This window comes from Mastomys coucha, unplaced genomic scaffold (assembly GCF_008632895.1).
Source record: "Mastomys coucha isolate ucsf_1 unplaced genomic scaffold, UCSF_Mcou_1 pScaffold4, whole genome shotgun sequence".
NCBI lineage: Eukaryota > Metazoa > Chordata > Mammalia > Rodentia > Muridae > Mastomys > Mastomys coucha.
Genome location: NW_022196910.1, coordinates 22501237 through 22526025, shown reverse-complemented (window position 1 = coordinate 22526025; position 24789 = coordinate 22501237). Strand labels below are relative to the sequence as shown.

The following is a 24789-nucleotide window of genomic DNA, read 5'->3' as shown; positions in this document are numbered from 1 at the left end:
TGAGGAGGCTGTCAGGCCCAGCTGGGCCACCTCTGGTAAGTTAAGAAAGGAGCCAGCCCTCTAGGGCATTGGTCCTCAACCTTCCTGATGCTGAGACCCTTTAATACAGTTCTTTATTTTTGTGATAAACCCCAACCATAAAATTATTTTCCTTGCTATTTCATAACTGCAACTTTGCTATGTAATTTGCTATTGTTATGAATTGTGATACGAATATCTGTGATTTCCTGATCGTCACAGGTGACTGTGAATGGATTTTCAACCCCGAAGGGGTTGTGACCCATAGGATGACAACCACCCTTTTAGAGGGACATGGGGAAGCTGTGTCCCCTGGGGAGAACAGGGAGCTAGGAGAAAGGGGCTGTTAGAGAATTGGGTGAGGATGGCAAGCCATTCTTGTTTTTTGGTTTTTTTTTTTTGAGACAGGGTTTCTCTATGTAGCCTTGGCTGTCCTGGCACTCACTTTGTAGACCAGGCTGGCCTCGAACTCAGAAATCCGCCTGCCTCTGCCTCCCAAGTGCTAGGATTAAAGGCGTGCGCCACCACCGCCCGGCTAGGCAAGCCATTCTTAACAGATGGCTGTAAGGTCTCTCTCCAGGTTCCCCTTTTCGTTATCTTTCTCCCTCACCCTTGCTGAACACTTTCCAGTAGGAAAGATCCTTTAAACAATCCCCACTAGATGGTGTCCTCCCCAGATTCATTGCCCCCAGTTCCTCCTCTCTCAAACTCAGCCCTGATCAAACAAGGCATTTTGTGATTTGCAGCTCCGAGCTCTCTCATGACTCACTCTCTCTCCTTGGCCTCACTGATTGTCTTTCTGATTCAAGAATATTCCCACCCAGGGCCTTCACCCTGAATTTAAAAGTTCTCCATTTCAGCATACTCATCTGTTCACGAGCTCTTTATCTGCTGTCTGGTCCTAGAATTCATGTCTATGTCCACTTCACTGCCCAGTATCAGATAAGCAACCCCTACCCGCTATCGCATTACTGTTTTGTTTCCTTTGTGGTCCATCACTGAGACTTTTCTCTACCTCTCCCTTTACGCTGTCATAGGCAGTGTGTTCCCAAAACATATTGAGTGAGGTAAGCTGAGTGACCGGCAGGCAGTACCAGTGGCTTTATATATCAGCAAACATAGTGGGGTCATGGTTGACGGTCCTTGGTAGCCACGTCCCCTCACTTGGCTCCTAGTTGGCTGTGTTCTTTCTGGCCTAAGATAAAATGAAACTAAGCTTCAGATCTGTGACTCATGTTAAGCTCTCAGTACCATTCAAAATTAGGAATTCTAAAGGGGATGTTTTGGTGGGGTGGTGGAGCATCTTGCTGAGTCTACTTTAAATGTCACAGATTTATTTAGAAAAATAATTTCTTCTCTGTCTTGAGAAGGTTGAACCTTCTTGTACACGTGTCTAGAAAGTGATTTGGGTATGGTGGGGGGGCCAAGAAAATGATAGTAATTTCTTTTTTATTTGCTGTTAAGAGTAGGCACCCAGGATAATAAGAAGATTTAAAAAACAATTAAGTGAACCCTGAGGTCTACAAAATCTAGTTTTCATTGTGGGAACCTCAGGTTCAACCTGCACTGCATTTTGTGTGTGGAAAGGGAATTTTTTTTTTCCAGACTGAATATATTGGGGTTGGAAGCAGTTTCTCAGCTTCTCCCATATTGCAAAGCCTAGCACATGTGTTCAGTTATGGATTTCCACAATCTAGCAAACCCAAGCTGATGAGATGAGCCGACAAGGTTCCAAAAGTTCATTTGCAAGTTTGTTTGGCTCACACGGATGCATTTCCGCATTTCCCACAGAAACAATGTCACAAATTGAGGGTGGATTCCCAAGCCACAAAATCCAATTCCTTTTAATCTCAACAAGCATTTGTTGAGAACCTACCAAGAGCCCCACGTGGGAAGTCTGATGGCTAGGTGCTGTTGAGAAAACCCAGATGGCCTTGGCTGTAAGGGGTTAACATGCAAGCTAGGAGGGCAGACGGGTCTGTGCCAGTGCTTGCTCATTCAGCCATCCATCTGATCATCAACATGAGGCACCCACGTGCCTAATGCCCCATTCAGAGGCACAGTTCCTATCTGAATGGCATCTATAGTCTAATGATGGATAGGGGTCAGTAGATTTTGAGGTTTTGTTTCAATAATTCCACCTAATGAGCAACTGCCTGATTCTTAGTAGCCTAATGAACAGTATTTCTCTACATTTATTATTCTCACTCATGGATGTGCTTGTCAGCTGTGGGAAGGAGGAAAAGGTTTGTGTCATGCTATCAGCAAAACTCAGGTCTCTTTCACATGTCTCTCATTGTGTACCTACTCTTAAGTCAGAGCAGACGTATAAGACGCAGAGCTAAGTTACATGATACGCTCAAAGCCTCTGTTCCCATCAATTTTACTGGTATTCCACTGCTACAGCAAGCTCCACAGCCAAGCTCAGCATTAGCAGGGTGAACAAATAGATCATTTTATTCCGCCCAGTCAGATGAATTATAACATGGCATGGCAAACAGGAGTATAGATGAATCATTCTGGTATAGGAAGACTTGGGAATGTGCATCTAGTCTCTTTAGAATAAAGGAGATGGATAAAATAGGGGGGCTATAAGGATAGACATGGAAGACATGGGGTTTCATGGAGACACAGATAGAGCATCTAACTCACATGTAAAAGGTTAGGGAAAGCTTCATGGGGAAGAGATAACCTGGGCAAATCTGAAGCATAGGCAGGTATCATGAAGGGAAACTGGCTGAGGGAACAGGTTGGCAAAGAATACAGTGAGTTCCTAAGTGTAGGTGTGGATGAGTATGTAGCATGTTTGGGGGATCAGAGGACATGGTCAACGGGGCAGATGAGTCATTTGGATTTTGTTAGAAGAATCTTGAGGAGTCAGTGCCCAGCTCCCATTGGGAGAGTGAGTAGCTGAGCATACGATCTGGAGCAAGATGGACTTGGGTCATCTATGGGAGCTGGCAGATCAGTCAGCAGGTGGTTGTAGAAACTGGGACTGGGTTAGCATGATAATGGGTGGAAACAGGTACATTGGAGACGGGAACTTGGTGATTAATTGAATTCCCTCTTGAGCATGGCACACTAAAAATAGGGCCATACAATGAAAATAGAAGATCAGGGTGGCCACTGTGTCTGTGTATTCTCTCCCTTGACCCAACATCGCATAGTGGGGTACCAGCATAGTGGGGTATTCCTGTGACAACCTGACCGTGTTTTGGGGGGGACTGTGGAAGGACTTTGGAACTTTGGGCTAGAAGATCCATTCAGTGTTAAGAGCTCTGTGGGATGTTGTGTAGGAGCTTGGAAGATCATGTTGAGAACAGTGCAGAAGATGGAGGCCTGGCTCGGGAAATTTCAGAGGGAAGATTAAAAACTCTTATCAGGTCCATTGCTATTTTGATTGTGAAGATTCTGTGGTTTTGGTTAGCTGGGGCTGAAGAATCAGCTGTAATTAACAAGATACCAGAACTACTAAGTCAAAAACTTTGCATTACTGGGACTATTGATGCTGGTTTGCTGGAGCTAGGAAATTAGCAGTGATGAAGAAGAGACCAGCATCACTGAGGTGACATCTTCTGGGAAATGTTTTCTGAGAGCACAGAAGCTGTGTTCCAGAGATAGCCAAGGTTGTACCTCATACTGCAGCAGGGCTTGGTAATGTGTAAAAGTCACCCAGGTGGTACTGGTTTGAAAGCATGAAGGGGTCATGACTGAGGCTTGGCACTGTGAGAGGCCATGGAAGGCCAGTGGTGAAGGTGCAGCCTCAGTTGCAATTGATGGCTCAGGACTGAAAGGGTCATGCAAAGGAGCTGAGGCTTGGTACCAGGAAGAGAGCCTATAAGAGGCTATTGGTGAAGCCTAGTTACAGCAGATGACAGCAATGTTTTGAAGATGCCAGTACCATGCAATGAACCACCAAGAACAGCAAGAGTAGTGAAGTACAGGCATCTGGAGCCTAGACAATGTGGAAGAGGCAGAGCTGGAGAATTTACCCAAGCCCTTGGAGGAGCCCCGAAGATCGTGAGTGGATCCCATATATTGGATGGTTGGAGTTTGATTTTGCTTTTGATTGTGACCGTGCCCTCTTGAAAGAAGAAACTATTTTAGTGGAGCTCACAGTTAAGAGACTTTTAATTGTAAAAGGAGTTTGGATTTTAAAAGATATTGGATATTTTAAAGGTATTGAACTTTTTTTTTTAGATTTATTTATTATATGTAAGTACACTGTAGCTGTCTCCAGACACTTTTTCTTCTCTCTCTGGCCCCACTTACTCCCTATAGCTGACTTTAGACACTCCAGAAAAGGGCATCAGATCTCATTACAGACGGTTGTGAGCCATCATGTGGTTGCTGAGATTTGAACTCATGACCTTCAGAAGAGCAGTTGGCACTCTTAACTGTTGAGCCATCTCTCCAGCCCAGGATTTAACTTTTAATTAAAGACTGTGGGACTTTTAAAGTTATTTAGATCTTGGGGATGAATAAGAAAGTAAGGGTTGAGGCTTAATAGTGAAAGTAAGGGTCAATTGTACTGGCTGGTTTTGTCTGTCAACTTGACACAGGCTACAGTTATCACAGAGAAAGGAGCTTCAGTTGGGGAAATGCCTCCATGAGATCCAGCTGTGGGGCATTTTCTCAACTAGTGATCAAGGGAGTAGGGCCCCTTGTGGGTGGTACCATCACTGGGCTGGTAGCCTTGGGTTCTATAAGAAAGCAAGCTGAGCAAGCCAGGGGAAGCAAGCCAGTAAGGAACATCCCTCTGCATCAGCTCCAGCTTCCTGACCTGCTTGAGTTCCAGTCCTGACTTCCTTTGGTGGTGAAGTGTAAGTGATGGTGAAAATGTAAGCTGAATAAAGCCTTTCCTCCCCATCTTGCTTCTTGGTCATGATGTTTGTGCAGGAATAGAAACCCTGACTAAGACAAAGAAAAGAGAGGACACCCAAAGGCTAGATTCTCCCTGTGGTACAGGCCCTGGAGTCTAAGGAGGGTACCCAGGTCAGATGCAGGAGGACTTCTGAGGGAAGGCAGTGTGTTCTAACTCTTTTACCAGCAATACAGGGGATCATGAGCAGACATTTGGCTTGGGGGACCAGACAGACAGAGGTGTCCTTCTCTGAGCAGGGTGTAGGAGGGGACATCTATCTGGGATGAGCAACAGACAGCACTGACTGTCATACTGGCACACTGAAAGGCACAGCAGAGTAGGAAGAGAGAAAGCCCCTAAAGATGGCTCCTGTGGGCTACGATCTGGGCCTTTAGTTTAAGTAACTTGTTTCTCTCCTATGCCAAAGCAGGGTTGATGGTGGTACTCACCTCCAGGGCTGCTAAGAGGATTAAATCAGATAATATCCATGAAATTGCAGGCAGAATCTGGCAGGATCTAGGAAGTGCTATCGTGGAAGTCAATGAGGGGCCAGGGTCACCCTCAGCTTCACAGGGAAGGCAGTCTGAAACTGGGCCTGGAAGCATGGTGTAGACTTTTCTCTGAAGGCAGAGGGTATGGGAGATGCTTCAAGTTGAAGAAGCAGCTCAGCTGGAGGTCTATTTAGGGAGTGGCAGATTGGTTTTTTTGTCTCTTGGACATTGGCTAGGAAGTAAGGAAGGGATAAAGGTGCTGGGTGGGATTAGGAAGTGAAAGCTCTGAGTTTAGATTTAATTAGTATGTGCTGGGAGCTCATTAAAGAGCTTTAGGCAAAGGACTGTATCTTTGAAAGATTTGTGTCTTGCAAAGATTATTGTGACGTTGGTGTAGAGAATGAATTATATCAAGTGGGGCATCAACTATACTTAACTCCTGTAATTTGTAGAGTGAGTTTATCTTGTATCTCTTCCTTGGTCATAGGCTCAGGGGCTATTTCTTGGGCCCAGTCATAACAGTGGAACCTAGACTGGGTCCTTCTCAGAAAATGGGCCCTGCAGGAACAGTCATTCACACTAGTTCCTTAACAGTTCCCATGCACAGGGTGGAGACAGAGCCCCCAACATGCTAATTACAGGGTATCTGGATGCCCTCTTGATTATCTGTATAAATTTAACCTCCTCCTATATTCTTCTATGTGTTTTTCCCCCGTGGCGACAGTTGGAAGACCTTCAGGCAACCCCTAGAAGCTGTTTCAGCCACTGTTGGGCTGTACTGCATGTGGGATTCGGAAACATCATTTTTCAGCTCAGTCTAGCAGCAAGCACCTTGTGGTCCAGCTCCTGTCTGATCGCTGAAAGGCTGGCAGGAGCAGAAAGGACCTAGACATGGGAGAGAAGGGAAGATTTGTCAAGAGCCGACTGGGAGCACTTTCTAGTGCCCAGTTTGCTCTCTCTTGAGGCCTCTCCTCTACTTAAGAGGCATTTCTTCTGGAACTAAGTCTCTGGTCTAATTGTGAGCCCTATGGGAACCCTGTCTACCACAGTGTGCAGTGACAGTCCATGGGACACAGTACCTGTAGCTGTGTTCTTCTGAAGCCCCAATGAATGATCTCTATTGCAGATGCTGCCCCTATTCAGCATCCTGCTAGCAAAAGCCAGAAGAGTGAGCTGTCTTAGAGAGTCTGCCTTGAACACAGAACTCCATGAGACTCCATGGAGTGCCTGTTCATCCTTCCTAGCACCCCAAGCAGTCAGGAACCAGTATGACTGTCAGCCTACTTTTTAGAGTAGAAAACAAGTGTGGCCTCTAAGGAATACTTGGTGGCTTCAGAGAGCATGAAATGTTTTTTTTTTTCCTGTGGCACTGGAGGTGAGGGCTCTGAAGTGGGGTTTAACTGGACCATTATAGAGGTGGACAGAGCTTCTCATTGATGTTGTAGAAACAGCCCCATTCATTCCCCTTTCCAGCTTCTCAAGGCACCTCACATTCCTCATTAGCTGCCCCTTCCAAATCTAACAATGCAGCATCTCCAGACTCCGCTGGTTCTGAACTCTTTCTCTGATCTTTTGTGCTTACATCAGGCCACAGAATAATGTCAAACCCTAAATAGAATATCTTAAGATCCTTAATTAGCCCAATTTTGAAGAGTGTTCACCATGAGGGTGACATCATATTCATGAGTATTAGGAAGTGGATATCTTTATGAGCCATTCTTCACCAGCCTCAGATTATACATATCTGAGTTTATGTCCAATTCTCAAGCTATTCCATTTGGTCTACCATTGTAGGGAAGAGCCAAAGAGACAGGATGGAGGTGGTGTCCCTCAGAGAAGGCAAAGCTGGAGGACCAAATACCTACATGGACAATAACCTGTGGACTGAGAAAGAGAAGAGAACTCGGGGCCCTCTCCAGTTGCAGAAACTACTTTGCACATTCATCCAGCAGATACTGAATACCTACTATGTGTCAGATGTTCTCAGCTCTAGGATTTTCAGTGCTCCCATTAAGTTACCCAGAGTCTCGAGTTCATGAAAGTCTTTCGAGCAAGGGATTTTTAGTTCTCAAGAGTTCCCATGACAGAAGTTAACCACAAGGTTGGTTGTACTTCTGGAAGACAGAAATTTGAAACCAAGGTGTCAATATGGCCATGTATGCTGTGGAGGCTCTAGTGTAAGATCTGCCCTCACATGTCCCATGGTGGTTTCTGTGGCTCCTTGGCCCATCATAGAATAGCTATCTCTGTCTTGTGTCTCATGTGATTTCCTTGCTTGTATGCATCCAAACCTCTCTCTCCTTTCTCCTAGCAAGATACCAGTCAGTGCAGACTTCAAGCCCAGGATAATCCCAACTTGAGCTCCTTAACTAATTACCCCTTCAAAGACCATATCCAAGGAGGGTGGCATTCTGAGGATATGGGTGAGCATGCCATCAGGCAGGAAGATACCAGCCTCAAAATCTGCAAGGAAGCGGCTTAGGAGAAGGCAGCAGGACTAAATAAACGTGAGAAAGGGCAAGAAGGACACTGATTAGGAGTGGGGAAAGCTAGCAGTTTTAAATTGGGGGTCCTGGAAGGTCACTGTAATATTTGGCAAAATGGCCAGCAAGAAGACACTTGGAGACAGAAGATTATTACACATCTACCTTCCTTCCTTCCATCCTCTGGAGCTGAGGATGTGTCCTTCCATGTGCAGATCTCAGGCTCAAAGCCTGTGCAGTGACACTTCTTTATGGTCCAGTGCAGCTCTAATGACAGTGATAATGATAATGATGAGATTTGGGAAGGCCCCTCCTCCTTGTGTGAGGACCCCATTGTGCCAACTAATTGTATAGAAGCAAGTAGGACAACTGTCTGTGGGGTGGAAGCAGTGGGGAGCAGAGAGGAATCTGCTGTTCTGGCCTTGGGGCCTTCCTGAATGACCCTGACACAGCCTGAACCTGGGCATCTGGGTTACTGTGAATGCCGGAAGAGACTCGGGAGACCTTCCCACACTAGAATGGGGTCTTGGGCCAAGCTGAGTCCCCTGGGTTCTTTATCCCTTTAATAGCTGCTGGAAGAGGCATGGGCTAAGCCTACCGTGCTGGCTGGTTTAATGTGTCAATTTGACACAAGTTAGAGTCATCAGAGAGGAAGGAGTCTCAGTTGTGGAAATGCCTCCTTGAGATCCAGCTGTAAGGCATTTTCTCAATTAGTGATCAATGGGGGAGGTCCCAGCTTATGATGAGTGGTGCCATCCTTAGACTGGTGGTCCTGGGTTCTATAAGAAAGTAGGCTGAGCAAGCCAGAAAAAGCAAGCCAGTAAGCAATACCCTTCCATGGCCTCTGTATCATCAGCTCCTGCCTCCAGGTTCCAGTCCTGCTTGAGTTCCTGTCCTGGCTTCCTCCAATAATGGATTGTGATCTGGAAGTATAAACCCAATAAGTCCTTTCCTCCCCAACTTGCTTTTTGGTCCTGGTGTTTTGTCGCAGCAATAGAAACAAAGATACCGACTTGCCATAGAGGAAAAGGGAGCACAAGACTGTTGAGGGACACAGCTCCACTGTGGCCTCACAGGCAGTTGGCAGTGACTACACCTTGGACAGAAGCCAGTTTGGTTTGTTTGGTAAAAGCTGGCAATGAGGACCTCAGGTCTCAGCATCCCAACTGCAGTACTTATCTCCACCATCTCTTTAAGTGATGCTCTAACTTCCAACAAGCCCCATTAAGAGCACCCCTCCTAGTAAATATATGTTTTAATGGAATAGAGGTTGGGTTCTTTTCCTAATGACCTTATCTGTGGCAGGGCCCTTTCATAAGCATGTATTGATCGGCTTTTTAAAAATTCCTCAAATGTTTCCACTTGTCTTTGTGACCTCATGTTTGCCCTGTTCCCAGCAACTCCACCACATCTAAACACAGTGTTCAGATGTGCATCCAGAGCACGGCCTGCCAGTCTCTGGTTTTGCTCTTGTACCAGCCTGTAATGTTAGGCTTTTTTTATTCTGCTATTTGGAGTGTGCACTGTTTCTGATAGTCGAGATGGGAATTGATATGAATCTCAAGGGGGAAGGGCTGATAGTATTGCTGCCACCCAGTCATTACTAGGGAAACTGGCCCTCAACCCCTGTAAAGTTCTCCCTAATGGCATAGGGGATGTATAAGGTTGAGGTAGAACCCAGACCTTCCTGGGCCAAGCAGCATCATTTTCTCACTTCTGTCTCCATGCTGCCTAGTTTTTCTAAACACCTCCTCGACATTCTTCTATGTAGGGTTTGTACTGGAATTGAAAAGCAAAAACTTTTAGTATACCACACTTGTCGCTTGGTGAAGAACTACACAGAGTGAAGGCCACAAATCCCTTTTGTGTGAGTGTTTTGGTCTGCAAATGTGTTTTATGTGGACTAAACAGCTCCAAGTTTCAAGACAAAGACTGATTTTCCACTATGCCAGTTAACAGACCGACCTAATGAACAAAAATCAATAAAACGACTTAGGCTGGTATCAGGGAGACACGGAGAAGAATTTAGTCCCTTTAAATTTTAATTCTCACTTCAATTCAGCTAAACTTTGCTGAACACCAGCAATGGACCAGACCCTTTACTAGATCCTGGGGGAAACAAAGATGAACAAGGCTGTGCCCTGGAGAATAAAAAATTAGTGTGGAAAGGAGACAGTCAACAAATACTCTTAATAGCTAGCTGCTGTTCAAGACACAAGGAGACACCCAAACCCTTTTCTCATGGGAGATGGGAGAGCTGTAAAGGTCTTGTAAGAAGCCCTGGGCTGTTCATGCCTTTGTATGTAGGAAAGCATACTAGATACTGAACCAATATAGAGAAGCTATGTAAATGGCCATCTGGTTAACCTTATTACTACTAAGATTCCTGTCTAGTCATTAGCATTTTGTATGTGTTTAAGGTACAAGTTTTCTGACTCTGCCATGTGCATTATTGCTGTCTTAGCTACTGTTCTGTTGCCACAAAGAGACACCAAGACCAAGGCAACTGTTAAAAGAAAGCATTTAATTGGAAGTTTACTTACAATTTTAGGTGGTTAGTCCATGGTCATTATGGCAGGATACAGACAGGCATGGTGCTGGAGCAGTAGATGAGAGCTTTACATCCTGATCCCACAGGCAGGTGGCAGAAACAGTCAGACAGGTTGGGCCTGGTGTGGGCTTTTGAAACCTCAAAGCCTACCTCCCAGTGACACACCTGCTCCAACAAGGCCACACCTCTTAATCCTTCCCAAACAGTGCCACTAATGAACATTTAAACATAGGAGCCCATGGGAGCCATTCCCACTCAAACCATCACAATTTCCCAGTCAAAACTGATGAGAATTGCTTCCTAATGTGTATATCTGGAATTTCTAGTCCCTTAAGGTAACACTCAGCAAGTCTTCAGAGTTGGTGTGTCATTCATCCTTGTCTTGGTAAGTTACAAAGCACAGTGGCATGCATAACTGAGGCCCCCAGAAGGCTTGTAGCAGGGGACTTGTTTAATTTCATGTGACTTATATTTCCCAAACTTCTTGGCTTGAACACTAACATCTCACTTTGAAAATCCAATATAACCCATATTTTCCTTTATGGACATGTCCAGGGGAAACCAAGTATCACTTGGGTACTTATGATGTTCCCACTATGGAAGACTATAAACATTTTTGATATAGTAGATTGAATGTGAGGGCTGGCTATTGACAGACACCATACTAAGTACCCTCCCTGTACCTTAGTATCCTTCTGTTTGTTGTGGAGGTGGTAATAGGGATGCCTGTTTCATGAAGGTTAATGAGTTCTTCCCACTGATCATAGAAATAATGTGAGAGCATAGCAATGGGAGAGTGCTATGGTGTGAATGTGTCTCCCCATAAAGTCTGTATTGGAAACAATTCCTAGCATAACAGTGTTGGGAGGCAGGACCTAATGGGAGGTTCATACATATTTAGCTCTACACTCATGAATGATCCAATGCCAGTTATGAAAGAGACTCAGACTGCAATTCTGACTTCTTACTATTTCGTGCACATACACCTTCTCCTGCATTCTGCCTTCTGCCATAGAATAACATAGCAAGATGGCTCTTGCTGGATGCAAGAGACTGACCTTGGATCTTCTAGTCTTTGGAGTTGTGAAATAAATTTCCCACTCATGACATCCTGTCACAGAAGCACCAAATGGTCTAAGGAAAAGGGCCCCTTGGTGAGCTGTTGTGTTGTCTATTGCTGTGTCAACATGGAACAGTGGATGAGAAAATGGTCTTGGAATGCTACGCTGCCTGATGCAGTATCTCAGTTTCTCCATATACTAAAGGCACTTCAGGAAAGAAATGTGAATCCTTGTAAAAGCTGTTCCCCCTTTTCCGTTAACCAGGAACAATCATGGCAGCTACTTTTTAGTTAAGTTTAGTTTAGTTTAGTGTGGAATAAATGAATCAAGTTACGTGAAAAGACATTGCATGCCATGCTAGACATTTTTGCCTTTTCTAAAAAAAAAGAAAAAGAAAAAGAAAAAGAAAGTCTAGATTTCTGTGTTATTAGCATTATTCTCTCACGTAGAGTGACTTGTAGTGATGAAGATCCAGTTTTTTCAGCTTTCTTAGCAAGTTATTTTGGTCTTGTATTTTAGCATCATCCCCCCACCCCTGACTCTGGGAGCCTTTAATTCAGAGTTTGGTTTGTCACAGTGACTTCCTGTTCTCTTTCATTTAATGGAGTCTGACTCCTTCATCTCGTGGACTGGCAACTGTAATGAATGTCACCCGACTCTGGAGACCACCTGGTCCCTTCTTTGTGTGCTGTACCTTTCCTAAAGATGTACACCTCTGTTGCAAATCACTTAGCATAGGACCTTGGGATGCTCTTGGAGAAAACCATCCCCCCCTTGAGGATGCAGTTGCCCATGTGAGAAGAGAGGAGCTGGATTGTTGGTTTGTTAAAAGTTTTCTGATATCTTATCAGTATAGGATCTTTGGAACAGGTCACACTCACCGCACATTCAAGCCAATTACCTGATATTTAGTTATCGGATTCCTTCAGGGACTGTCTGCTCTTGGTGAACAATTAGATTAGAGGATGCTGATGAAATTCTAGTGGCAGGAAGTGGGAGTTACATTTCTGAGCTCAGAGTTTCTATTTCAAGGTTGAGTAAGTGGTAAATTTTTACTGAGGGATTCTAGCCTAATAGAGTCAGATTCTCAAGGTCTTCCCCCGCCCCCATCCCAACCCAGCATGTGGATGGGCACTTCAACCTGCCTGGAAAACTTCAGGTTTCAGGTTTTCAAGTGGGCCTTCCTGTCCTTCATGTTGGCATGAAAACAATTAATAATTTAAGCCAGGCCCATTTTAAAAAATAGAAATGCTATACAAATACAATAATGATAAATTTAAAAGTCGATCCAGTTGGGCACCATTCCCAGACTACCAACTGAGCAGACACACAAATAAGTAAAGAAGAGGAAAAACTGCTATATAATGCAAATGGCTGCCATCTCCTTGTTTTCTGCTGTTCTTTTATTGCAGATATATAATATCAAGGCTACATTATGGGTAAATAGGTTTTGTGGCCTAACCCAGAAAACCTAATCACAGCTTATAATATTATTTCTATGAAGGAAATATATTTTATATTATAAACAGATGGTTGGCAAGCAGTTTTGGGAGCACAATCGGTTTGTAAGGCTGAGTCCCCGGGGATTTTAACCTTTTAGCAGAACTGGATGCTCAGATGCTGAAGCTCCAAGGCATCTCAGAAGCCCCCACTGAAGCGATTCTCTCCAGAACACAGAGCTTTTCACCTTAAAAACTGCCTCACCCTCTTTGTTCTTTGGTTACCTGAGACCCACTTTCCTGACTTAACTCAGCCTAGCCACATTTTCTAAATTCTGTTGAGACCCCAGGAAACTGGGTGGGTGGGGGGCACACTCCGAGAGGTCTTATCCTGTGCACTTTTATTTTATTTTATAAAATAGTGGTCAGCGTCCTAGGAGGCTGCCAGTGAGCGATCCTGTGTGCCTCTGAACCTAGTTCATCCTAGAGCAGTGGTTCTCAACCTGTGGGTCTCGACCCCTTTCACAGGGGTCACCTAAGACCATCAGCAAACACATGTTTACATACGATTCATAACAGTAGTAAAATTACAGTTAGGAAGTAGCAACAAAAAATAATTTTAAGGTTGGGGTCATCACAACATGAGGAGCTGCATTAAGGGGTTGCAGGATTTAGAAAGGTTGAGAGCCATTACCACGGAAGGAGAACTAACAGAAACCACTCAGCCAAGTACCCAGCACAGGTGCTGTTGCCCCCGTGTTTGGGTTAGGTGGGTTTTCAGGCCTATTATGGGCTACACAGATTTCTACTTACTTGAGAAGCAAACTCACTATATCAGAGTGGTTTCCCAGTGTCAAAAAGCAAGCTTAGAAGTGTCCAGAAGCTCCATCTGCCAATTGAGGCTGAATAGCTTGCAACCATGCTTTCTGGGTTGCAGATGGGTGTGTGTGTGTGTGTCCATTTTCTTATATATTCACGTGGCTGTATTAAAGTCTATTATTATTTCGAACAACTTGAGCTCTATAACACATTTATAGTAAACTGAGAAGAGGCTTCTTAAATTGTTGTGTGCACTAATTGTTACCACATAAAGAGTTTTTCACCTAAGGAAAGCTTTTTTTTTTTTTAAATGTAAATTAACTTTTTCTTCTTCTTCAGGAAATTTTTTCTTTGCACTTGGACAGTTTTATGTTCTAATTTTCAAGTAGACTTGTATCTTCTTACTGACTTTATCATGTAGGCATGAGGTCCCACTAGGAAGAGGAACAACATAAAATAAAACAGTGTATTAGTCAGGGTTTTCTAGAGGAACCAACATGCACACAGACATGCATCTATGTATGTATGTATGCTGGTATGAAATCAGCGTCACTGAAATAGCACAGCTGCTATCTCATACCCAAGAACCTGCTAGTTGCTTGGTCCTTGAGGCTGTGTGCCTCAGCAGTTAGAGTAATCCCACAATGACAGTCTCACTGTGGGGAACCTGAGAACCCAGTAGTTACCAAGTCTACAAGACTGGGTGCGCCAACAGTTTTTATCTGGTGCCAAAAACTTGGAGCGTTTCTGGAGAGCCCCTAGTCCCCAGTCAACCAGAGCAGCCTGGAAACACTGGCTCTGCCTCTAATGTCAACAAAGGGGTCAGCAGCTGCAGAGGCAGGTGAATTAATTAAGGGGCAAGAGGGAAGACCAAGAGAGCAAAATACCCGTTTTAATTTGGGCTGCTACCAGGAGGTGCCGCCCACCTTTGGGGTGGTTCTTCTCAGATCAAGCAAGGCAGTCAGGATAGTCCTCCCATGAGGCTTTTTATTCAGGTGATTCCAATTTGTGACAAGTTGCCATTAAAGGCAACCGTCACAGATAACGATTGAGATCTTATGGCTCTCAGATTGACCCTATTGTGGTTTAAAGATGTCCCCTGTAAAACCTGTGTTGTATGTGGAGTTGGGAGGAGGGGCCTGTTGGGAGGTGTTTATGAATGAGGGCTCTGTCATCTCCAAACAGGCTTGAAGCTGTGAGTTCTGTCTCTCACTCTTGCCTTTTTCTTACCCTTCCACCATAGGGTGATGCATCCAAAACACCCTTGCCAGGTCTGAGTCCTTCAACCATTGACTTCTAAAACTATATATATACACACACACACACACACACACACACACACACACACACACACACACATATATACACACACACACATATATGGTCTGTTCTTCACAAATTACTCAGTCTCTGGTATCCTATTATAATTATATAAAATGGACTTAGCCTCATAATTGGTACTGAGTAGTCAGGCTGATGGTATAATCAATACCTGACAGCGAAGGCCTGGCTGGGAACTGGTCATGGGTAGAAGCTGTAAGAGTCTGTGGCATCAGGATGGGAAAAACCCATTGCAGTGTACTGATTCCTTTAAAAATATATTTATTTTTATTTTATAAATATGTTAGAACCTGCATGTATGTAATTATGCATACCACATGCATGTCTGCTACCCACAGAGTCCAGAAGACCAAGTTGGATGCCCAGAAACTGGAGTTATAGGCAAATATGAGCCACCCAGTGTGGGTGCTTGAACTGAACCCAGGCGCTCTGCGAATCCAGCAAAAGCTCTTAGCTGCTCAGCCGTCCCTCCAACCCATTAAGGGTGATTCTGATGTGGGTGTACAGATCAGCAATGTGGAGAAAGCCTGGGACTTCCTAGAGATTACGGGCACGGTCACAATCAGAATATTTATAGAAATATGGATGGTGGAGTCCTTCTGACACGGTCTCCAGTGGAAGTGAAGAGCAAAGATTTGGAACTGGGAAGAGGCCACCTGTGTCTGTGCCTTTTGTGTTGCTGTGCTAAAACGCTAGACCAAAAGCAACTTGAGAAAGAGTATTTCAGCTTATGGTTCTAGAGAGAAAGAGGTAGTCATGTCCGGGAACGCATGACCTGGTGGCAGAGGCGGGAAGGCGGCTGGTCACATTTCATCTGCACAGGAGAAGGGGGCAGGGCTATAAACCTCAAATCATCCCCCTCATTATGTACTTCTTCCAACAAGTCTCCACCTCCTAAATAACCTCCCCAAACAGTGCCACCAACTGAGGACCAACCACTCATGGGCCCATGTGGGACATTTCTCATTCAAATCACCACACTGTGTTTGTGTGATGGTTTGAATGTGCATGGCCCATAGGGAGTGGTACTGTTAGGAGGGGTGGCCTTGTTGGAGGAAGTGCGTCACTGTGGGGGTGGGCTTTGGAGGTCTCCTCCTATGCTCAGAATCTACCCACTGTGGAGAAGAGCTTCTTCCTAGCTGCCTGAGGATGCCAGTCTTTCCTGACTGCCTTCAGATCAAGATGCAGAACTCTCAGCTCCTTCTCCAGCACCATGTCTGCCTGCACGCTGCCATGCTTCCTGCCATGATGATAATGGACTGAATCTCTGAAACTATAAGCCAGCCCCAATTAAATGTTTGCCTGTATAAGAGTTGTCATGGTCACGGTGCCTCTTCGCAGCAATAAAACCCAAACTAAGACACCTTGTTAACAGTTGCAAAGAGGTTGGTGGAACTGGGCCCCTGACCCAGGACTCTGTGAGATACAGATTCGGGGTTTCTGGTAGAAAAACTGCTAAGCTAAGTATTAAAGAAGCTAGTGTAATTGCCTTTTATTGAAAATAGTAAGATGTGAAAGAATAAAATGATTTGAATACAGAGTTTGTAGTTAAAAGGGAATCGGGGAGACATTTTTGGAAATGTCTCACCTGGCCATATAAAGAACGAAGAGACATTTTTAGAAGATGGAATTAGGAGCGTAACCAAGGACCACATACTGGAGTATATATATACCATATATAGAAGGCAACCAGGTTCTAGTCATCAAGAATAACAGGAGAGTAACCTCAAAGAAATTCTTCAAAGTAGGTTGGACCCTTAGGGTAAAGATTCCAGAGAGGTTCTCTAAGGTCCCTGGCATTCATTTGCCAGGCCACTTTGGGACTCTGCTCCTTATGTTCTGCCTCAGTGCTCCTTGGCCATCCAAGCTATGGATCAGGCAGGCCTAGATACAGCTTAGATTGCCATTCTGGAGGGTCCATGTGGTAGACCATGGTAGCATCTACTTGGTACTAGTTTTATATCTATGCATAGTTCAGGAGCTAGGAGCCTATGATGGGCTCCATCTAAAATCAAAAGGCTATTACAGACAGCCTGGGAGTCCATGCAGAAACTTGCTATAGGGACAAAGGAAGTGTATGTAGAGAGTCTCTACTATAGCAATGTCTAGAAGCTCATGGGAAAGGGGCAGCTTCTGAGATCTCAGAATTATACCAACATTAAACTCTTTCAGCTGCAGGTACAAGACCCAACTTATGACAGCTACTAAGTGGACTGAGCCCATCCTAACCTTAGGTAGAACTGACTGTGTGCTTGGTAACCCTGTGCCAGGATGTGGTATGTGGACTCAAAGGAGACTATTTTGGAGCCTGAAGAGTTAATGTTCTCCTCCTTGCTGGGCTATAGACTTACGTGGAATCAGTTATGCGTTTCTGTGTACTTAGTTTTTCATATGGAATGAGAATGTCTGTTTGTCTCATCCTTGTATTTTGGGAGCACATACCATATTTACATTCAAAATCTCAGGGCTGGAGATGAATTTGTCTCTGGATGTATCACACCTAGGTTCTCACCCATAACCATTATAGGTGAGAGTCAAGATTTTGAGTTAGTAATGAGCCAGCTAAGTCTTTGGAGGCTGTTGAGATAGAATGAATTTTCTGATCTGGTTTTCATGTGAGAGGGACATGAAGTTTTAGGGCCTGATGTGGCATGCTGTGGCTTGAATATGTCCTTCTCAAAAGCATGTTGGAAACCTATACCCTGGTGGGCCAGTGTTGAGGGGTGAGGTGGAGATTAATGGGATGCATTTGGATCAAGAGCACTATGAAAGGAAGAAGCTAGGGACAGTGAATTCAGTGTCTTTTCTGACATCCTCTTCTCCTAGGGAATGACACAGTCAGAGGCACTTCACCAGAGTCAAGCACCCAGTCATGGCTATCCCAGCTTCTTATGAAATGAATATCCATTCTTTATAAATATATGGGTCTTTGTCTTCTACAAAAGCTGCACAGATCATTGGAAGAGGAGGAGCACATGTACCAGTGTAAGCAAAGAACACATAAACACCCCTGACCTTTTCTCCAGGACACACTCGGGCTAAGCTGATTCCAATTTCCCTCCTATCAAAAATGGCCTGGCAAAATGGAAATGAAGCCAGTTAAAAGATCTAGGAATGTGGCTTACTAGAGAGCTTACTTGTGATCCAAGCACTTGGGAGATGGAGGCAGAAGGATCAGAGTCTGGAGGTCATCTTTGGCTTCCTACATTGTGATTTTGAGGCCACTTTGGTCTACATGAGACCTTGTAGGGGATGGAGGCAGAAACAGGGGAGGGAGAACCTACCCATCAAGAGTGGTCAAGTGGCTCATCCTAACAATGGTATTTTCATGTCATTCCAGGAATGGCTTGAGAATTTATTCATTTGGCCATTTCCTTGATGGGTCCACCAAGAATAAGAATAATAATTTTTCAAAAGAAATCTTCTCAAACCCCCTGGTTTTGTTTACTAAGATGTGGGAGCGCTGAGTTCTGCTCCCCCTCCTTAAGAAATGCAAATGTGTGGGTAATGTGCTGTCGAGACTTTACAATCTGCAATATTTGAGAAGTAATAAGATACTGTTGTTGGCTGACCATCTGCTTATACATACTTGGTGTTGTGGTTTGCTTTTTTATTCTTTCATTTTTATTTTTTTTAAACTGGTGAAGGGCAAGGAATGAGAGTTAAAAAAGAATTCAGAATTGGCTTTCCTATACAAAGAATTCATGTTTAGATGTGCAACCCACTTAGGTGTTGTTTCTAGGGGGAGAGGAAATGAATGGTCCAATATATATGTTCTTTCATTTTCCTTTTCAAAAAATAAAATAAGATAAACCAACCTTAACTCCTAATTTGATCTTCAGCTCCAAACTTTCGGTTTATGTGAAAATCAGTCTCGTTGCCGGAAAGAGGAGTCAAACATAAATCACAGCTCTAGAAAGGAAATTTACCAGCAGAACAGACCTATAGAGATTTCGTATTTCATCCATTCATTCAAAAATATTTATCGAAACCCTAGTATTTGCATCTCGTGCTGGCAGACGCTGAGGGATTTGCTAAAGAAACATCAAGATGCGCTCCCTCCCTTCCAGGGGCTTAGTGCTTTCTCAGGGAGAAATGGCATGGCCATGGGAAACAGTTAAGTTGTAATTCAAGACAGCATATGATTAAATACCAAAATGTGTGGTTCCGACAAGAAATGCTATAGTTCTGGAAAGGGAGTGATAACTCCGTAGCATGACTGGTTTTTCTGCCTACAAATTGGCAAATTGTAGCACTATTTGTATGAAATATTTTACACTTGCTTTTTTGGCAGCCTTAGGCCTTGACTCCCAGTCAGCATTAAGAGCCTGCAAAAATATTTGTACTCCAGTCACTGTAGAATTGGCTTAATTTTTCTCCCCTTCTTTCTCCTAGGCAAAGGAAGTGCCTTGATAAAAACCAGAGGGTCCAGGAGAGGCAGGGAGTTCTTGACAGTCATGATCTTTTTCAGATACAGAAGGCAGCAGCCTAGTCATTCTCTGTGCTTCAGAGCTGCGGTGCTGGCAAACTCCCTCTGACATTGAGAGAGGTTTAATTTGAATTTAATGTCTGTGACGGACGAGTGAGCCATCCTGGGTCAGATAGATTTATGGCCTTGGAGAATCACTAATGAAAATCCCTTTGGTTATGAAGTTGGAGAAGAGCTAACACAGATGTAGGAAGGGTTGGGACACATATGTGGTACTGGGGAGCCCAGTTCCCTGGTGGGCAACAGGCTAAGGGGACTTGGGAATGGTGGTTAGAGAAACTTACCAACTTCCTATTCTATGTTTGTTATATCCAAATGAGCACAGAACTCAAAGAGAAGCCATGAGACATAAATTGTTAATAATAAGAAGAAAGAGAAGAAAGGTGGGGCTTCCAGTGGAGGGAAAGGGACACCAACCCACCCATCATACCTTCGACACAAAATTTGTCCTGATTACAAGATGTCTAGGATAAAGATGGAGCAGAGACTTGAGGAATGGTCAACCAGTGGCTGGCCCAACTTGACTCACCCCATGGGCAAAATCCAATTCCCGAAACTTTTAATGATACTCGGCTATGCTTGCAGACAGGAGCCTAGCATAACTGTCCTCTGTGAAGTTTCGTCCAACAGTTTATTTATGGAAACATGCAGAGACCCATAGCCAAACTTTAGGCAGAGCTTGGGGAGTCTTGAGGAAGAGTAGAGTAAGGATTGAAGGAACTGGAGGGGTCAAGCACACCACAAAAATACCTACAGAGTAAACTAACCTGGGCCCATGGGGGCTCCCGAGGATTGAACCACCAACCAAAGAGCATGCAGGGGCTAGAGCTATGCCCCCTGTACATTTGTAGCAGATGTGCAGCTTGGTCTTCATGTGGGCCCCCTAACAATTGGAACAGGGACTGTCTCTGACTGTTCCCTGGCTCCCTTTCCCTTCCAGGGCTGCCTGTCTGGCCTCAGTGGAAGAGGATGCACCTAGTCCTTCTGCAACTTGATGGGCCAGTTTTGGCTGATACCCAATGGGGACCTAAGGGAAGGGGGGTTTGGGGGAGGAAGAGGGGGGCCGGGAGAAGAGGACGGCTGTGATCAGGATGTAAAGTAAAATATATAATGAAAAAAAAGAAGATGAAGAAGAAATAACACCTTTTGATGCTAATGTATCATTGGGGCCCATTCATAACTGCACTGCTCCTCAGTGATTGCTGTCACCATTTAAATGCGTTGGCATGTCATGAACTAGGAGTTCTTGGTTTTCCTTTAAAACTCAAAAGTTGTTCGCTCAAGCTCACCTTCATTTTAATCTTTGCCTGGAAGGGGTGTAACTTCTCAGGCTACTCCACGTTATTCATTGGACTGTCTGCGTGGTGCTGTGTCATTTGCAGATAATGTGGCACTTGGTGTTCACTCCCCTCATTGGGTTGGTGGCCCATCTGGTAAGTTACAGTGACCCAGAGTGACCGTCGCATCAAGGAAGCCAGTGATTACAGTTTGAGAGCATCTATTCATCAAAGTACATGGCCCTGGCCACAACTTAAGACTTATTTGGGGTATCTCCTGAGCTGGCTGACCTGGGAGAGTGGCCTTGCAAAATGTTTTGCTCGTATCTTTTGATATAATTTGGTATCTGTCTAAATAAATGTTCTGGAGCAGATGGTTACAGAATGTCTTATCATATTCTTGGGCAGACTCTGCCCTTGAAATATTTTCATTTAGTCATGTTGCAAAGCTCAAAACAGTAGCTTTATTATTTCTTTTGAGCACAAAATGAATCACTCAATAGGTTGGAATTCTGGTTAATGTATTGCAAACCTAAAATGTATACAAAAATGTAAACCTTTTCTGGGCTGGTCTTATGAGGAATTTCTCCACAGGAAGTTTTTATTTTAGAGTTCATGGGAGAATGTGCTGCTGTTGGAAGTATTTGATGACATCATCTTGGGAGATAGCCTAGAAGTTGAAGTTCAACATCTGGTCAACATTTGTCTTCTGTCCCTAACCTGATGACAGACAGACACACAGACAGACAGACAGACACACACACACACACACACACACACACACTCTCACACATACATAGTCACACACACTCACATACATTCACACACTCTCTCTCTCACACACACACACACACACACAGACCTCTGCTATTTATTTGTTGCTTTTCATGATTTTAATATCACACATCCTTTTTCTCAAAATCAATAGCCTACCATACAAAGTGATTTGTACTGCCGATTATGAGAAGCTGTAATTAATGTGTATATCCCAATTTATCAATTGATGTTTTTTTGTTTGTTTGTTTGTTTTGTTTTGTTTTATAGGTGCACTTTTCAAGGGGATTGCACACATGCAGGGAGCTTTGAAAACTGGCTGGATATTTCATCAGGACCTAAAAAATGCCCTAAAATTCAGATAATTCGAAACCTCCGAGAGAGGGTAAGAGGAAATACTTTTATTTGTCTTTATGATATTGTCTTTATGATATGGTACAGCTGCCTTCTGGGTATAAAGAAAATCTTTTCACAATGAAATAGGCATAGTGACAGGACTCCATTTGTTCTGTTGGTGAATGGTGAGGGCCTGCTAGATGTTGTCTATCTGCAAAGTGCCAAGGATGCAGTAATAACCAGGTCATGGTACAGCTCACCCCCATAGAGTTTGCCATCTTGCTAGGTAAAGATGACCTTCAGGGGTTGAGATACAAGAGAAGATGCATTTTTTGATGCAGAAGAAATACAGCTTGATTTTAAAAATAGAGAAACAATAAGCTCAGACTTGTAGTTGAACAGATCCCTGCAATGTGGATCTCAGTGGGATTTTATTTTGATCAGCCAGTCTTAATACCACTGTCTTCAGTCTTTGAACAACTGCTGGGACAGGAATCAAGCAGGAACATGTACCAAAGTATGAGCAAGTCTTTTGGAAAGCTCTTGACATGGCATGAAAGAGGGATGCAGAAAGCATATTGGAGCAGAGCATTCCCTGATGCACATACCCACCCTGCCTTGAGGGGAATAGAATTTTCTTACATGATGCTGTAAGGAGACATTTCCTCCCTAATCATGGCTCTTGTGTTATGAGTAATTGTACAGAGTCCCCGTCAGCAGCCAGTTGACCTGTCGGCTGCACTCACTGTGTTCTGTGTGAATGCCACATTAACAAGGAAATGGGCCACTTTCTCTTCTCACTTTGCCATTTCAAATAGCAAGAACCACGCCACTTAAGATGATTTAACATTTAATAAAGGAAAGCCAGGGCATTTAATGAGTGATAAATAATAAAAGAACCAAGCTTTTAAGTCATGACCGATCAGAACTCAGGGATTGAAAGTTACTTGCTATTGTCGTTTCCTGCCGTCACTCTCTGGAGCGAGGGCGAGCTCCAAAACTCCAGACTCTTGCCAGCTCCGTGCCAGGGGGTCAGAATCAGGGTAAGTGAAGTCAGCCATCCAGACACAGGCACAGTCAAGGTCTTTTCTTATTGGCCTGAAGAAATAGCTGGCTTGGATGCTAAGTGCTAGGCAGAAAGCATTAAGATGTTCTGATATCCTCAGGACTCTGATACATGGTTAAGATTATGCAAGGCGTTTTTCTCTTTGTCATCAAAAGAACTAGTAAGGGTGATAGTATACCTTAGAATGGTAAGGAAAAAATAGCTTGTTTAAATGATGCTTATACAATTAGCTTACCTATCCAGGGGTGATATAACCAAATCACCATTTACATGCCATCTGGAACATTTCAAAACATGCTTACACCCTCTCAGGAGTAGTACATCACACCTGTAATCCCAGTGTTCAAGAGGCAAGGGCAGGAGAATACCTGTGAGTTTGAGAGACCAGCCTGGTTTCCACAATAAGTTTCAGGCCAGCTGGGACTCCATAGGGAGACCCTGTCTCAAACAACACAAAGTCAAAAATTTTGCCCACAAACAACCATTAGTTCCTTCTCCCCTATCCTGCGTCCCCACTGTGGCTTACGGTGGGGCCTAGCAGAGTCTTCCCATGCAGTCATTACATCCTTGTCCACAAATCAGAGATAAGCATTGAGTTCATTTTTTAAATTTACATGCTACTATTTCATCTGTGCTTGTGAATGCCACAGCATGTATATGGTCAGAGGACTGGTGGAGTAGGTTCTCTTCTTCTACCCTGCCCTGGGGCTCCAACTCCATTTATCAGGCTTGACCAGGGGTGCCTTTACTTGCTGAGCCACCTTACCAGCCCATTGATTTGCTAATTTCACTTCAGCTATTCTTTAAAACTATCTCCACACTCATCCTTCTCCCAACCAAGGGACTGAACCTTACACATACCAGAGGCAAGCACTCTACCATTTAGCTGTACTCATTAGCTCTAGATTGCTTCTTTTAATAGTACTGATAAGATTTGACCCCTCTTTCTCTCTTCCTCTCTCCCTCTTTTCTTCTTCCTTTTTGCTTTACTACTCAACCATATTACCAGACCTGGCTCCTCTTGATCTCATTGTTTCAAAGTATTTCTTACTCCATGGCCATCTGTGACTTACTTACATGAAAGCCTCGGGTCACTGTTTCAATAATACCTGACCCTTACCTAAAGAGAGGGCAGTCTGTGGGTTGTCCCCAATGCAATCTATTAGGTAAGGTCAAAGAGTATTTGCTAGCTGTCCATCATATGCCTGGCAACATCCTAGTACCTTTTCAGGTATAGAGAAAAAAAATATTGCAGAACCTTGGCTCATAAGAAGCATTCTTTCTTTACCCAAAGCAGCCAGAGAATAGGATGTCTTCATCTTCACTGAGGGATTCATAATTAAAAGAATTAATTAGAGAAATACCTGTTAGTCTGAGATGGATTTCTCTGAGGTTTTTGTTGAGCAGAAAGAAGGGAGAGTAGTCTGCTATTGAACAGAAATTTCCTGTTGGTGCTCATCTGTCTCTGTGTGATTATGTGAGCATTGTCTTAGTCAGGGTTTTCTAAAGGAACATAATTTAGAGAGTGAAAGGGAGGGAAGGAGGAAGGGAGGAAGGGAGATATGTCTGTGTAATGAAATATATATTAAAAGGGGATTCACTAGGATGGTTTATAGAGTGTAGTCTGAGAAGTCCAAAAATTGATGTCTCCCAACCGTTTGGCCAAGGGTCTAGTGGTTGTTCAGTACATGAGACTGTATATCTTTACAGTCCCAATCTGATACTAGAATTCCAGGTACATTCTAGAGAGCATCTTTATTCAGCCTAGGAAGAATGCTCT

The 24789-nt window shown here is 43.9% G+C and overlaps 1 protein-coding gene across 1 annotated transcript in view; it reads left to right on the top strand.

Moving 5' to 3' along the window:
* The window catches only part of Plxnc1 (plexin C1), a 159921-nt gene that overhangs the window by 41327 nt on the left and 93805 nt on the right, over positions 1–24789 (top strand). Inside the window, exon 5 of the mRNA XM_031350348.1 lies at positions 21878–21992. Coding sequence (XP_031206208.1) covers positions 21878–21992 — 115 coding nt within the window. The remainder of the gene's footprint in view (positions 1–21877; positions 21993–24789) is intronic.